General features: G+C 44.0%; 1 protein-coding gene across 3 annotated transcripts in view; it reads right to left on the reverse strand.

The window, feature by feature from the left end:
* Positions 1–16,737, reverse strand: part of PATL1 (PAT1 homolog 1, processing body mRNA decay factor) — a 36,172-nt gene that overhangs the window by 7,238 nt on the left and 12,197 nt on the right. For all 3 annotated transcript variants that reach the window (XM_061609709.1, XM_061609710.1, XM_061609711.1), the window contains exons 5-17: positions 13,872–14,066; positions 13,172–13,273; positions 9,479–9,568; positions 8,888–9,090; positions 8,696–8,785; positions 6,634–6,817; positions 6,232–6,355; positions 5,521–5,618; positions 5,297–5,356; positions 4,286–4,434; positions 2,225–2,384; positions 1,218–1,373; positions 487–578 (exon numbers count right to left, since the gene is read on the reverse strand). In XM_061609709.1, the coding sequence (XP_061465693.1) occupies positions 487–578; positions 1,218–1,373; positions 2,225–2,384; positions 4,286–4,434; positions 5,297–5,356; positions 5,521–5,618; positions 6,232–6,355; positions 6,634–6,817; positions 8,696–8,785; positions 8,888–9,090; positions 9,479–9,568; positions 13,172–13,273; positions 13,872–14,066 (1,703 nt within the window). The remainder of the gene's footprint in view (positions 1–486; positions 579–1,217; positions 1,374–2,224; positions 2,385–4,285; positions 4,435–5,296; positions 5,357–5,520; positions 5,619–6,231; positions 6,356–6,633; positions 6,818–8,695; positions 8,786–8,887; positions 9,091–9,478; positions 9,569–13,171; positions 13,274–13,871; positions 14,067–16,737) is intronic.

Consider the following 16,737-nt stretch of genomic DNA (forward strand, 5'->3'; position numbering starts at 1 on the left):
GAACTTGAGGACTATCTGCTCAGCTTTGAGATCTTATCAGGGGCCATATTTGAAATGCACAATTCAGAAGGTGGGAGTAAACAAGGAAAACCTCCTTCATTCTGGTGGCTGACCCATGGAGTAGACGCCATGAGAAATCCGTATTCAAAACCCTGCTTGGCTGCAACATTGGCAAGCCACACACACTCAGTCAACTTACCTGACAGGATGGCAGCAAGGACAAAATGTCCCCCTCAGCTTGTTGAAGGAAGGGGAGGAAACAGGCAAGAGCAGAGAATCCCCTCCCCCCCGATATGCAATACTGCAGTTATAATCCATTTGGGATCAAGGGATGGAATTGTACAACGATCAAGAGGTAAGTAATTTGCCTGGAGTTTACTACCAACTACACGGGCTTACTGTTGTGATTTCTCTGTATCTGTTTAAAAGCCAAACTCAAAATACTTGGGAAGTGGACACAGCAAGTGTTGGGTGGCTGAGACTCACCACTGGTTGTCTTGCAAGAGCTCTGTAGTAGAATCTGAACTCTGCAGTTCCTCCCCACGGCTCAAGACCAAGTACAGCAGAGAGAGGCCAAACTGTGGGAAAGCGGGGGAGGGGCAGAGGGAAGAAAGAAGAAAGACTGCATTCCTTTGCATGTTTCTAGTAAAAAGTGATTCCCAAATTAAGTCCATCCGATTTTAAAGGATTACATAATTTCCATTCAGAATTAGAAGGGTCAACTGTGAATCTAAAAATGTAAAATAGTTAACTGCACAAGAGGACAGGGTAACAGAAAAGTAATTGATTACCCCATAATACAAAAACAGGTGTAGGAACAGGAGCCAAGACACCAACCACAGAGCCTCATTCAGGTGAGGGTGCAAGGGCCATCCATGTACCCTAGGAGTTATATGGGAGCAGAGGTGCCAACTCTGCAAGTATGAAGCTTTGGGTGGTTAGACCTGGGAATGGGAAATCTGCTCCTTTAGTTATAAGTTCTTATCCCTTCTCCTGGGTAGTCACCCCAATTAAGAGGAAAAATCTGGAATGAGTTTCTCCAAGAAGGGGCGGAGGGGAAATCAATTCCTGCAGCAATGAAGCTCTAACTTCTGCACTCTCTACATACTTGGCACCAAGTTCTCATTTACAATGTTGCCAACAAGATCACATCTGCCTTTAACACCTCAGCAGTAACATCTCCTGGATGGGCATAGATAAAAGCAAAGAGCAGAAACCTTGCTCTGGAGCACAGCAGTGAGGTGCAGGTTGGCTGATGCCACCGTCATCGTGCTCTGAGGTAGGTTCATTTGCTGCTGCAGGATGCTGGCGACAGTCCCCAGTGGAAGATGATACAGAACAAGGGAGAAGGGCCTCAATAGGCAGGGTAGCACCTGAGAAAGACATAAAAAAAATATGCCATACTACTACCACCACAGGACTGCATGCTACACACCAAAGAGGAACCTAGAAGAAATCTAGAGACCAACATCTAGGTCTAGCAGAAATGAGATGGCTCCAGTTTATTTATTTGTTTATTGTGTTTATTTTTAAATGTATATCCTGCCTTCCCCCCACCCAAAGTAGCTAACATAAAATCCAGTTAAGACCATATCCAAATATCATAACACCACCACTTTTAAAACCTACTGAGGGGCTTATCCCCTTCCAAATGGCTGGTATTTATAGTATTTAAAATTCCACCTGAACATGGCCAGAGAAGTGGACTGCCGGATCTCCCCTGGGAGGCAGTTCCAGAGACAAGGCGCTGCCAGGAAGAAAAGAATGATACTTCAACAGAACAAGAGATGAAAAGCAGTGAGGACTGTAGCAGGGGTGGTGATCAAGTAGTCTTCTAAATGTTGCTGGACTACCAAACTGCCATCAGCCCCAACCAACATGCCCAACTGCTTTCAGCCCAAATTGTCAGGGATGATGGGAATGTGGTCCAGCAACATCTGGACTAAAATGTTGTCTGAATGGAATAAAATGGTAGCATCACATCAAGGAACTTTTACAGTTTTAATGGGACTTACTCCCAAGTTAAAACTGCATGCAGGATTGTAACCTTAGTTATTTTGTAGAAAAGCTATAGTTAATTCTCAATGACAGACTAATCTTAACAGACATGTTCTTCTCCTCTTACTTTATTAAAAGAAATATTATACAAATAAACTCTTCAATTACTGTTGCACTCAAGACAACTCCTTCATGGCAACGTCTGTCTCTCTCTAGTTGTGCTTACCTCATCCTGAACATCCTTCTTAATTAGAAATGGCAGGTTCCTGGCTGTGGCCATAAGTATATCAGCTGCCTGCTCAGTGGACAAGAAGGGTAGAATCCGGGCAACCAGACGCTTTCCTTTCCGAATACACATGATCTGTATGAAAGGATCATCATTCAGCCTGCCAGAAAAGAGCACACAATGTCTTGTTAGGTAAAACTAGAACATCTCTCATCTCTCTCTCTCACACGCGCACCCCCCCCCCTAAGTAGCATGCACAGCTAGCACTTTCAGATGATCCTGGAATCGCTGGCACAATACTCTTCATGAAGGTAAGCATCTAGCAACTTATGCAGAGTCCTTCCAAACCCCAAGAGAGACTTCAGACAAGACAGCAGGATATCAATGGGAGCCGTGACCTTAACAAGGCCCAATAACTCTTTTGATTTAAAACAGCTTCCCTGCATCATCATCTTAAGCTGGGTTGGCAGCAGGTGCTTCCTGGGCCAGAGACTCTCTAAAGGGAACCTCCAGTTCACAACCTGGAAGTGAGGGGCAGATTGAGGATGCAATGGCTGTGGTACCACTATGTGCCAGCAGGCTACTAAAGGAAAAGAAGAGAGAAGAAAGCCAGAGTAAGGAAGAAAGGAGTGGTAATAAGCCTATTACAAACAGTTTATCCTACTATCTTGGCAGTGACTAGTCAAGTAAGGCTTGCCATCCCATTTCCTTCCAGGAGCAAAGTTATATGAAAACCAGTGTGACATTTTTCTTCTTGTAATGCTTATTCTAAGAAGCTGGTATAGCACAGTGGGGAGGAGAGCCTGGCTGGGAGTCCAGAGTCTGTCAGTTCAAATCCCCGTTCGTGTCTCCTGGGTGTCAAGGGCCAGCTAAAGATCACCCCACAGTGAGTGGCTCAGGGGTTACATGCCCTGCCACCTGTGCAGCCGTGGGCAAGCTGCATAGTCCCAAGGAGCCCAGTTGCCACCCAGCTGGCAGTAGCAGTCCAGGAAGGCGCCAGCTTGTGCAGCTGTGGCAAGCTGAGCAGGCCCTAGCTAGCTGGGGAGGACTAGCCTCAGAGGGAGGCAACGGTAAACCCCCTCTGAATACTGCTTATCATGAAATCCCTATTCATAGGGTAGCCATAAGTCGGGATCGACTTGAAGGCAGTCCATTTCCATGTTTCAATGCGTATTCCATGAGCCATGTTACTACCAATATGAATAGGACAAAACACATCATCTTGAATCCTATCTAGGCTTCTGCTGGCCAGAACATTGCTCCAGTAGTGTTCTGTTATGTGACACTCCCATCAGGAGAAAGGGTGAGAGACAATTTGTCACTAATTACCCTGCAGCCCCTTATGCCCCCAAAGATCTGCTCAGGAGGACTGAAGACGCTCCAGAGTAGACCCTGACAGGCAGCACAGGGGAAAGGTAGAATGAGTGAAAACTAGCTTCCCCACCCCCTTTGGCCAACAGGATCCTCTGCTGGATTTTGGATCTGTCCGCACACAAAAAGAGCCCTTCTATTTGCAAATGTCTACTCAAGAACCAAGCCATTCACAACATACATGCCTCCAATTTTGAGGTAAGCAACACACAAGTTTAACCCCATACACATAGCACTTGCAACTGCAAGAGCTGCCCTGTTTTTCATGCATACGCTTACAACCATCCCTTTCAGGTCCCTAAAAGATGGTATTCTCAAGTAGGTTTTGTGGATGGCATCCTGTTCCCCATTGCACAGGTGTGCATACAAGGCTATGGCAGAAGGATGGATTATCTTGGAACTAAACTAGATCCAGTTTTTCATCCAACCTATTTGATATCCATCCTTTAGCCAATTACCATTTCCCCAAAAAATTCAATCCTTACTGTTCAAAATATTAGCAAGCCGTTCCCTCATTACCAAGGGGCATCAACATAAGCATAGTGATTATTTCCATACCTTGTCCATTCTGAACAGAGAGCAAGTTCCTTCTTATTGGAAAGGAGAGGAATCAAAACAAATTTGGAAAACCTGTCGGGGGGGGGTTGGAAATGTACAACAGTCTTACTGTCCTGCTGGGTGGACTCTTACCTTTCCTGGTTGGGTGTTTTCCCCCTCAGGTTGTCATACATGTCACAGATCTTCTGCTTCCTCTCCTCCATCAGGGCCAGCCTATCACCCTCCAGGCTCAAGAGGTAGCGCCTCTCATAGTCTTCTACATCCAGGAGGAGGCTGTATGTCTAGTTATCAAGAAATGGCCTTTAGACATGCATCTAAACTCCATGCCACACAACATTCCTTATAGGACTACAGTTCTAAGGCCTGAATAGCACTGCTGAATTGGTAGACTGTGTTTTCCCCAAAGCCTTTTTTACATTTGCAGATCTTAAGAAGTAGATTGTTTCTTTAGACAAGTTTCAGGCTAGCATTTGTACATGCCAAGTCAGACAGTAAGAAGTTAGTTTAAATTAATTAATTTTGTTATTTAGATTTATTTAGAATATTCATTTAATAACTAAATATTAATACATTATACCATTAAAATTCATATAAACATTAACATTTCCATACAAACACCCACAATTCACACACATACACACACAATCCCCCATAACAGCCACAGGAGGCTTTATATTCATCTTCACATGCCCTATCTGAGGGAGGTGCAGAGGATGGCAACATGAGAATGGTCCTTTTCAGTGGTGGCTCCCCATTTGTGAAAGCTCTCCCTAAGGAGGCATGTCTGAAGCCATCACTATCTATTTTTAGGTGCCAGGCAAAAGTTTATTTTGTTAATTTGGAGTGTATTAGGTATTTGTGGCCTCTTCTAGTAGGGTGGGGGTATGTTAGACCTGCCTTTTTATATATGTATGTATGTATTTTTAGGTTCTTATTCTGTTTTGGTATGTATGCTTGGTTTTAATGCTTGCGTTATTTTTGTAAGTCACTTTAGACCACTTTGGTGAAAAAAGCAACTAACAAATGTAAATAATAATATATAAACTATTGCCACCACCACGCATGGAATTAGTAGCTCCCCTTTACTTTTGTGCTGGATGATTCCCCTTTATTCTAGAGTACAAACCAACATCTCAGACTCACCTTCTCAATAGTGAAGAGAGTTTGCCGCCTTTTATCTCGAACCTGCTTCTCTTTTGTCTCCTAAGGAAAAGAGTGCAAGACATGCTAAAAAATGCCCTCTGCAACCTGAGCGGGAACAAGAAGGGCTGATAAGGGCAAGATCCTGCATTTGGGAGGAAAGTTGAAGAAACCAAGGCATGAAGACATCCACAGAGAAGCCAAATAATCATAGCAAGATAACTTACATCTTCTTCACCTCGTAACGTCACAACAGCATCAATCATTTTGCGGGGGTTATTCACACTGGAGACTGTGAGCTTCCCCAGTGAGCCCTCAAACTGCACTGCAAGCATAAAGAAAAGGCAATGCAGGTAAAATTGCATGAGCCAGCCTACCTGCCGTAATACCTTGACATCCCCACACAAAGTTCTACTATTCCCATCTCTTGCCAATTACATTTTCACTCCACTAACCAAACAGTGCATTCATATCAACAACATGGGGAATGACTATACTTTGGCTCACGCATATGTGGTCCCTACAAGGCCATCTGCTCCGGCTGCATATAGACTTTTCTTCCTTTACTACCAGCCCCCCCCCTTTCCCATGATATATTGGATCAAGCCTTCATATGCAGCAGAACGAGATGGCAAAACTCTGAGGGAGCAGAATAACTATATGACCAAACAAATGGGAGGGAGAAAAGGGGTCTTTTTTAATGCTCCCCCCATATTAAAAACACCCTGCAAAGAGAAACTTAGCCCAACAAGGTATACATCTCCACCACCACTACCACCTCGCTTCATTGGCTATTTTTCTACTGGTAGGGCTTCATTTGTCCACCCCCATCTCCCATACAGTTTGAAGTAGTATAGTCCACCCTTCCACCTCTGGAATCCAGTTCTTCCTTCTGCTGCACATGTTAAGACCAGTCCATAGTGCACAAGGGCACTTACCTGGCTTGTAGGCGTGCTCTAGCTTGGCAACTTGTGGGGTGATTAGTTTAGTGCGCTCTTTTTTAGGACCATCACCATGCATCTCCTCAGCTGCAGATAATTTCTCCAGCTTCTGAAAATAGTTCTAAAGCACAAAAAGGCAGTTAAAGTCCAGCAACTTGGCACCCTTTAACCCAAGGTTAGAACTTGTGCCCAACAAGACAAAAACCAAAGAAGTATTATGGGGCTTAAATGCGCTGCAAGCAAAGAGGGAAAGTCTTCAGGATCACAGCTGGGCCCACTTTCTTCCAGTAACTAGCTGAAGGATAACTTGGGGAATGTATCTTGTGCCTGTGGACTCTGGTTTCCATTTAGACATAATCTGGGACCAGACAGTCAACCCTAACCTCGTGAAACACCAACCTGATAGTAGAAGTCATCCAAGTATGGATCAGTGCTTTGAAGCTGCATCATCTGGATCTTAGACACCCAGTCCTTCTCCCGCTGCAACATGAGATTGGCATATGGGTCCTTTCTTATCTGCTCTTGATGGCTACTCCGGTGGCTCCCTCGGTCCCCTGCTGACCCATTTAAACTCCGGTGCTGACTGAAAGGAGTGCCACAAAATTCAGGAAACATACAGAACAATTATACAGCATGCAAGTGCTCCAGGACAGCAGCCTGGTATTTACAAGAAATCTCTTGGCACAAGCTAGTTCTGAAGGTGATGAAGAAAAATGGGCTTGAGTTACAGGAAGCCAGATTTGGACTGAACATCGGGAAAATCTTAGGTGGTACAACAATGGAACTAACTATTTCCAACTAATGGAAATTAGTTTAGGTTTTGATGATTGTATATTATTTTTATGTCATGCAGTACTCATGTTGGAGACTGCAATTAATGTATATTTTGGTGTTTGTTAAAATCAATTATATATATAAATGGAACCGATTCCCTAGGAAGGTGGTGGGCTCTCCACCACTGGAGGCATTCAAGAGGCAGCTGGACAGCCACCTGCCAGGTATGCTTTAGGTTGGATTCCTGCATTGAGCAGGAGATTGGACTCGATGGCCTTATAGGCCCCTTCCAACTCTACTATTCTATGATTCTGAAATACACTCAAGCAAATTCCAATGGCTATGTTTTTATATGCCACAAGACATAGTCGTAGGTCAGGTCAATGTGCAGGTTTTTTGGTTTCAAAACTTCTACGGGCAAAAAATCAACAGCAAGAAACAAGAGACTAAGTTTCCTCTGAATAAGTAAATTTCACCTGTCACCACTTTGTTCTCCATTTTAGCAGGTCATGAAGTTATTTGCAGGACCTCCCTTGTTAGGTTGACCAGAATATGTTGAGAAATACCTCTACACAGAGACACAGTACTCAGGGTTATGGGTATTTGGATGTACAATCACTGTGCCAAAGACTGAATCAGAAAAACTGGTACTCTCCCTTTTTTAAAAGAGCAAAATTCTAATCCTCACTACAGAAAGCCAACACATGTAGACAGATTTTGGTGAAAGCTTAGAAAACAGAAAAGTGAGAGGCAAGGAGTGGGACTTTGGTATCCTGTGTAACTATCACCATAAAAACCTGAGAGCTGTCTTACTGGCTAAAGCTGAACATGTGTTGAATTTGTCTCCAGTGACAGCCAGATGCTGCAAAAGAACTCAGCAGCAACAGCAGTCCCTTAATGTTCTCTACACCTTGTCACCAGAGATGCTTTGCCCCTAACGTATGGAGGTTCCATTTCCAGCCATTATGGCTAATAGCTGTTGACAATTCCATGAACTGGTTTAATCTTTTCTTATTACATTTATACCTCACCTTTCCCTCCAAGGAGCTCAAGGTGGCATACAAACATGGTTCTCCCCCTCCAATTTTATTTTCACAACCACCCTCTGAGGTAGGTTAGGTTGAGAGACTGACTAGCCAAAGTCACCCCGTGAGTTTCTTGGCCAAGTGGGAATTTGAACACTGGTCTCTTGGTCCCAGTCCCACTTCTAACCGCTACACCACACTGGGTCTCTTTTAATGCTATCTAAGCCAGTAGCCATCTCCATCCCAAGCCAATGAATTCTGTAAGATTATGCACTACTTGAGGAAATAATTTATTTTCCTGTTCCTACTTCTGTTTGCCATTCTGTCTGGGTTTCAAGCCTTTCACATAGAGTCATGGAGTGAGAGGGATCGCAAAATGTCATCTAGCCCAACCTCCTGCTGATGCAGGAAATCTGTTCCATCCCATTCACTGGAGTTCCTCATCATTTCCCCTTAATTATTCTCCTGATTTATGCAGAATTATTAATATAGACACACTTCAGAGCTACTTGATCTGCACAGGAGACTGTGGGCACAGAAATAGGGCTTTGTTTGACACCTAGTATACCCAACCTTGACAGTACTTCACTTCTCATGCTGCAAAGGCATTTAAGCATATTCCCTCCCAACTTCGGCAGAACCATACAAGCGCATCCACTTACTTCCTGTTCTGCTGCTGCCTCTGGTGCAAGAGCCGCCGGTGCTGTGGGTGAAGGTGGGTTGTGTCTGGCCTAAACATTTGAGGCTGAGGCCTAGGGAATAAAGTTTACTCTCAGGAAAGGAGGGCAATGGAGAATCCACAAACAGCTCAGTTTAGCTGTCTCACTGGAAGAAAGGTGGAGCAGGTAGGATACCTTAAATTCTGCATGTGGGCTCCAGGACATGGGGAGTGGTGTTGCGATGGAGTAGGTGGTGCCCCGAAGTAGGCACGAAATCCGCTAGCTGGAGGCATCATCTGCCCAACTCGGCCCTGGAGCAGTTTGGGGTTCACAGATGTAAGAGGGTTGCTAACAAATCCAGAGACCCGTGCAAATTGGCTGGGAGACATCCTCCCTGCCTGCAAGAATAAGGAGAAAGCAGCATCACCACTACAAGAACTTCATCCACCAAAGAGAGACACACACACCAACACAGCATTGTCGATGTTGTCTCTCTTCCCCAAATACATGAACTGGCAAGTGGAGAAGACGCAAGAGACAGGTGCATACAGAAAGAACTTGCACAGTATAGCAAAACAGCCCGCAGAATAGGAGTGGGGAACCTATAGCCCTCCCATGTTGCTGAACTACAACTACAGCTCCCATCATCCCTGAGCGTTGGCCATGCTAGTTGGAGCTGATGAGTCCAACACCTGGAGGGCCACAGGTTCCCCATCCTTGACGTAGATGATGTGGTGCACAGCCGCACAAATGAAAAGGAGAGCAAGGCAGTAGAAAGATGTCTACCTGTGCTCCTCCTAGCAGCTGTGCTCTTTGGAGGTGAGTGAGAACAGGAGTAACACTGGGAGGGAATGGGTGGCCCAGGAGAGAGGAGTTCTGGAAAGAGAAAAACAGAACACGGCTGTAAAAACAAACTGACTCAATATGAACATTCCAATATTCGCCTTCTGGACGTGACTGAGATGACAGAAAAGGGAAGGTAGAAGCAATACAGAAGGTAGAAAACAGGGCCAAATCTTGGGTTGACCCAAATAGGCACAATTCAACTTGGGATGTGGCTGAGCGGATTGAGGCAGCCCAGATCACTCTGGCTTGGATCAGGTTCACCCAGAGCAATCTAGGACTGTCAAAACGGGGAGGCAGTCAGGCACTAAGGAGATGGGGGAGGAGACACACGCAGGCAGCCTGTGTGCACTTTCCTCCCTCCCCCATGTTTAATTAAAACCCAATTAAAGATTGTACAAGGCCCCCAATTTGGTTCAGGGCTTGAATCTGGGTTGTTCCTGGATCGTTCCAGGTTGGATCTAGGCCACTCTTGAAGCCCTGTATCAGGCCCTGATTTAGATGGGAGGTGTGCCCTACTAGAAATGTCTGAAACAAGACAGAGCAGGATGTATCTGAACATCCAGTGCATTGGCCATTCCTATTGTAAAGGAAAAGACAGGAGTATTCAGTCTAGCCGTACTAGACAAATAATATCATTATTATCATTATGTCCCAACACTGGAGAGCCATACTGAGGTCCCTTTGGAAGTATAACACAAGCTGAGACTTCCCAGGAGGATCGCTCCGCCTATGCTTCCTCTGAGACGGGCTCCCGTCTTGGATGAAACTTTTTCAGTTTTAAAACCAGTCAGAAGGGCTTTTTGACTGGGGATAATTTCTTCCGGATAAGGAAGAAACGTAGAGATTTCCCACACAGCTTTGTTGTGTTTGTTGGAGACTGAAACTCATTAGAATTGTCTGTGAAAGAAGGTCTTCCAGCAGCTCGGACGGAGCTAGGATTTCTAGCTAGCTCAGCTGATTAAGTGAGCCGTTTTTTTTTCTTCAAAGAAAAACGGATTAACAGGCAAGCATTCTCCTGTCTACGCTCATTATTTTGTTATCTATATAGCTAAAGAGATTTGTCAAAGAACCAGCAATTAAGAAACCCTGGGTGAGTCATAACCTTCTATTTTATTCACGGAACTAAGGGGAAGAAAATAAAAATAGCCTATCTTTTTTTTTTATTGCAAAAAGCTGGCATGGAAATCAGCATTATAAAGATTACAAACGGATGAGGGGTTTCTAATTGGAAGAGAAAATTTTTTTTTTGATTTATAAGACTTTTGAGTAATATATGTCTGGGACTATTTTTTCAGGTCTACTTTTTTCTTTTTTTCTTTTTTGACGAATCTGCTCATTCTTTCTGCTACTAGTTATTTGGATGCTGTGAACTAAAGCTGTTTTTGCACTTCTGGACATATAAGAGATAAGGAAGTCCGTGCTGTCTAGAGTGTGACGTCAGTTGGTTTGAAAGATTAACTCCTTTGTAACTGGATAAAGAAATAAACTGTTCTTTGCTTGGGACATTGAAAATTGAAGGAGTTTTGTTCCTTTGGTTTTAAGAATGACAATTAAGAAGATGGTTGAGACCATGGATGTACAAGAAGGGACTTTATCTTTAGATATGTTTCAGAAAATAATGAATGGGATTAAGCTAACAAAACAAGAACTGAGAAATAACAGACAAGCGTTGAAAATTGATTTTTGCGAAATGAGACAGGAGCTGAAAGAAATTCAGGATTCTATGAGAAAGGAGAATAAAGATAGATCTGGAAAACCAAAAAAGGATGAAAGAAAAATTAAAGGCAAGGTTCAAACTTTGGAGATTGGATTAAATATGGACTTGGAAAAAGATTTGGATTTCCTGGCTGTGATGGATCCTGGAGACAAATATTACGGTTTGGAACTCAGCGCTGTCCCTGAAGAAATTGATGAAGAGATTGGAGATAAAGATATTATCGGTTCGAAAAAATTCTTGGACTGGAAGGATTTGATGGAACTTGAAATGGAGAAAGTTTACAGAATTAATCCCTGTTTTGTGTCAATGGAAAAACCTTCAAGAGATGTGCTAGTGTATTCTGTAAAAAAGAGGAACAGAGATGCGGCTTTGCAACAATACTTCAGTGATACGTTCGGAATTGATGGCAAGGAAATATCTGTGATAAAGGAAATTCCTATCAGACTCTTATTATATGACTATGACAGCAAGATTATTGGGTGCGTAAAGATGGAAGATGGAACCAACACGGATAATGGAAGAAGAGCGATTTGAAATTACTGGACTTAGTAGACTTGATGAGTTGGATTAATTGACATGTTTATTTAGAAAAAAATTGATGGACATATATCTCAAGGATTGAAAACTTCTCTTTGACTTTTTGTGGAAGAATAAAATGATATGATGTTAATGAGATTTGATACCAACTAAGACAACCGCTGGAGGAAGGTGATTTTATAATCTATTAAGAGACAGGCTTGTTATATATTATAGACTTATAGCTGAACTACGACAAATCGGAAGTCAATAGTTTGGGTTTTCTTTCTTTTTTTATTGTATTAGTTATTAATTTGTGGGGGGTTTTTTGTATTGTTTTGGTTTTGAAAATTTGAATAAAAATTAATTTAAAAAAAAGGAAGTATAACACAAGCTGTAAGACTGCTACGTTGCTATATGATTAAAAGGGTACAGAACATCATGAGCAACCAGGAGCATCAAGTTTCAACTGCTGTTATAATGGAGTTCCTTTTGAAGGCAAAACCTGAGAATATTTTTTAAAAATGTATTTCATTAAAGTTTTATAATATAAAATGAGCAATGTATAAACATGAGAAAAGGGAGAAACTACAACAGGGGAAGTAACAACAACAAGATCCCCTTCGCTGGATGTCTTCAAGCAGAGGCTGGACAGCTATCTGCGGGAGATGCTCTAGCTGTGGATTTCCTGCTGTGAGCAGGGAGTTGGACTCGATGGCCTACAAGGCCCCTTCCAACTCTATGATTCTATGAAGAAGGTCTCATTATTAGAAAGTCCAAGGAATAACCATAAGGGGCAGAGGGCAATGGTAATAATAATGACACAAATAAGGAAAAAGAGGGGGGGAAACCTTGACAGAATACCAACAACAGTTAGTGAAGGAACCCTCTCCAGAATTGCTTGTGTGTTACTCGCTGCAGAGCTGAGCAGCCTGCATTGGGGGATAAGGTAAGTAGCTGTTCTTGGGATTTTACAATGAAAACCTGAGAATCTTGATACAGAAAATGAGATGTCATGAAAATTAGAGGACAAGGAATGTGAGCTTCTTTTAGGCTTTGTTTGTTCTTTTAGCATTTTGCTATCACAATGTATCTCTAACAAGGAGTGATTATACCAAAAGTCAAACCAAAACTGAAGAAAACCTTAGAAATGCACAAAGGTGCACTGGGAGTCTCCTGCAGCTGACAGGCTCTATGTTGTCTACAGGAATCTGAATGCACTCAAGGGCACAGGAGGTTTATTTCAAAACAGAGTGATACAGAAAAGAGAGCCAAGGTTACATTTATGAGGAATGGCCTCCAAGAACATTTTAAGTAGCAAGAAATATCGGGGGAGGGATGAGGAAAAGAATAGATGTTAGACCACAAGCCAACACAGAGAGCTGTTCAGTCAAAACTACCGTAATATTGCAGAGCTGGTTTGGAGACATTCTCTCACTGAAGGGACTTGGGTACCGCTGCTGAATTGGGACTCTAATGTGAACAGGCTTTGGACACAGGATCTAATTGAACAGAAGAAAACACGAAATCAAAATAAACAAAGCAGGAGAGCTGATTTAAACCTCAGCTGTCAATTACATTCTTCATCTTCAGATACCAGACTGCTTCTTAACCATTAACAAATCACGTATCTAATTATAATTTTCACTGTATCTGAGAAAGAAAAAAATATGTCATCAATGACAAACAAAAGGACACAGGAGAACTTTTTTACAACAGCAAACTGGACCCACATTTCACTGAACACTCAGAGCATAGATTACATCCTTGAAAGACTCTCTATATTATATTTCACAGAAAGTTTCAGACATTTAATCAATGCAATTTTCCCATTTTGCCAGAGATGATGGAAGACAAACTTGGACCACAGGACAGTTTGGCATCCAAAGCAGAGCAGAGGGGCAAGTAAGCAAGCATTCCAAGCAGACAAGGCAATGGACAGAAGAAAGCACTTGCCTCTAGAGATGCTAAACTGAGCACTCTATGACAATCCCTGTGTTGCACACCACACCACAGAGAGCCTTTTATTTTTATCCTGCTCCTCCCTGAAGCTGCCATCTCAGACCCACCCTCCCTCATTCTGGAAGAGAGAAGCAATACCTGCTGGTTAAAGTTGGGCATGATGGGCTGCTTAGGTGGGGTTCCAATGGGAACAGCCCTAACAGGAGGGCTCCCGATAACTGGCGAGGATGACCGCCTGGGTAGTGCCCGCTCTGAAAGGTCCTGCTCCTCTTCTTGGGCCTGTGGAGGTCTTTGTGGTAGGGCATATTCCAGCACCGACACAGAGGGCACCTCCTGTACAGAAGAGGAGAACACACACCTGTAAGTTCCTTCAAATGTTTATACATTTGGGAAGAGACCCAGGTAGAACATAATTTGTAGCATATACCCAGCTTAGCACATACCCACTCTCAAGTGGGAGGTCTGGTAGTGACATTTAATTGACACTCAGAAGTGTGCCTTGTAGGAAGTGAGAGTCAGGAGTGGAGAATGAATGCTCTGGACAGGATTCACACCTGTGACTGTAAGCCACCCCACAGACAAAGCCCTGCTAGTAAGAAACATTTGTTCTCTTCCCAGCTGTGTCACCAATTCTTGTTGCAACATATACATCCAAGGCTACTGATGCTCCATGTTGCACAGCCTGATGAGAGTACTTTTAGCTTTTCAGCTGAGTAGATTAACAAGCAGAAGGGGAAGAGAAAAGATTTATCAGTCACCAGGTACTTCTGAGGTGCAAGATTATTTAATGCTGGCCTTCTGCATCCAGCCATTAGCTTCCACAGAGCCTAAATACTAAGAGTTCTAGAGTCTTTTTAGGCAGAATTGAACTGAATTGAAACTTTATTTTTACCCCGCCCTTTTTCCAAACTGGAACTCAGGACAGCTTACAAATAGAACTACATGTAGTTAAAAACATAGAAAAACATACAATTAAAATACAATTAAACTATGCACTACCTTAAAACCGTAAAAGGCACTTAAAAATCTAAAAACAATTTAAAATAATACAAATAATAATATAAAACAATAAAACAAGCCTTGTAAAGCCCAATCCTAAACACCTTCTATCCCAAAAGACTGTCGGAATAAAAAAGTCTTTAGTTGCCGACAGAAGGATGGCAAGGAGGGGGCCATTCGTGCCTCCCTAGGAAGGGAGTTCCAGAACCTAGGAGCAGCCACCGAGAAGGCCCTGTCTCGTGTCCCCACCAATCGCACTTGCGAGGGTGTTGGGACTGAGAGAAGGGCCTCTCCTGAAAATCTCAGGGCCCGGGCAGGCTTGTATAGGGTGATACGGTCTGACAAATAGCCTGGACCTGGGCCGTATAGGGCTTTAAAGGTCAAAACCAGCACTTTGAATTGTGACCGAAAACAAACTGGCAGCCAGTGGAGCTGTTGTAACAAGGGAGTTGTATGGTCCCTGTAACCAGCCCATTAATACTCTGGCTGCAGCTCTTTGTACCAGTTTAAGTTTCCGAACAGTCTTCAAAGGCAGCCCCACATAGAGCGAGTTACAGTAGTCTAAACGGGATGTAACTAAGGCACGCATCACCGTAGTCAAATCAGGCATTTCCAGGAACGGGCGCAGCTGGCGCACTAGTCTTAACTGGGTAAAGGCACTCCTGATCACGGCCAAGACCTGGGCCTCCAAGTTCAGACCTGAGTCCAGGAGCACACCCAAACTGCGAACCTGTGTCTTCAGGGGGAGTGTAACCCCATCGAGCACAGGCTGAATCCCTATTCCCTGATCTGCCCTTCGACTGACCGGGAGCACCTCTGTCTTGTCTGGATTTAGTTTCAATTTGTTCGCCCTCATCCAGTCCATCGCTGATGCCAGGCACTGGTTCAGGACCAGGACAGCATCTTTGGCCTTAGGTGGAAAGGAGAAATAGAGTTGAGTGTCATCCGCATACTGATGGCACCGAACCCCAAACCCCCGGACAACCTCTCCCAGCGGTTTCATATAGATATTAAATAACATGGGGGAAAAAACTGAACCCTGAGGGACCCCATAAGTCAACGGCCAAGGAGTCGAACAGGAGTCCCCCAGCACCACCTTCTGAGTTCGTCCCTCCAGAATGGAATGGAGCCATCATAACATGGTGCCCCCAAGTCCCATCCCAACAAGGCGGTCCAGAAGGATACCATGGTCGATGGTATCGAAAGCCGCTGAGAGGTCCAATAGAACTAACAGGGACACAATCCCCCTGTCCAGCTCTCTGCGAAGATCATCCATCAAGGCGACCAAAGCTGTCTCTGTCCCATAACCAGGCCTGAAACCAGACTGAAATGGATCCAGATAATCCGTTTCATCCAAGAATCTCTGGAGATGGGTGGCCACCACACGCTCTATTACCTTGACCAAAAAAGGAATGTTGGAGACTGGCCGATAATTTCCCATTATGGAGGGATCCAGGGAGGGCTTTTTCAACAAAGGCCGTACAACTGCCTCTTTTAGGCACGATGGAATTCTGCCTTGTTGTAAAGAGGCATTAACCACTCCCCTCACCCACTTTCCCTCTGGCACTTTTAATGAGCCAGGAAGGGCAAGGATCCAGCAGACATGTGGTGGCTCTCGCCTCTCCAAGGATCTTGTCCACATCCTCGGGCTGTACAAACTGAAAGGAATCCATCATTATTGGACAAGCAGGAGCCAAAGTTACATCCCCTGAGACTGTATCAATTTTAGCGTCCAAGCTGGAGCGAATCTGAGCGACTTTATCTGCAAAGTGCCGTGCAAATTCTTGACAGCGGGCTGTTGAGTGGTCTATATTACCCTCCTGGGGGCCAGAGTTTAAAAGACCCCTGACCACTCGAAACAGCTCTGCTGGACGGCTCCCAGCAGATGCAACGGTGGCAGGAAAGAAAAGTTTCTTCTTAGCCCGCACTGCCACGGAGTAGGCCTTCAGATAGGCTCTAGCCCGTGTTCGGTCAGACTCGCACCGAGTCTTCTGCCAACATCGCT

This window comes from Rhineura floridana, chromosome 2 (genome assembly GCF_030035675.1).
Source record: "Rhineura floridana isolate rRhiFlo1 chromosome 2, rRhiFlo1.hap2, whole genome shotgun sequence".
NCBI classification, from domain to species: domain Eukaryota; kingdom Metazoa; phylum Chordata; class Lepidosauria; order Squamata; family Rhineuridae; genus Rhineura; species Rhineura floridana.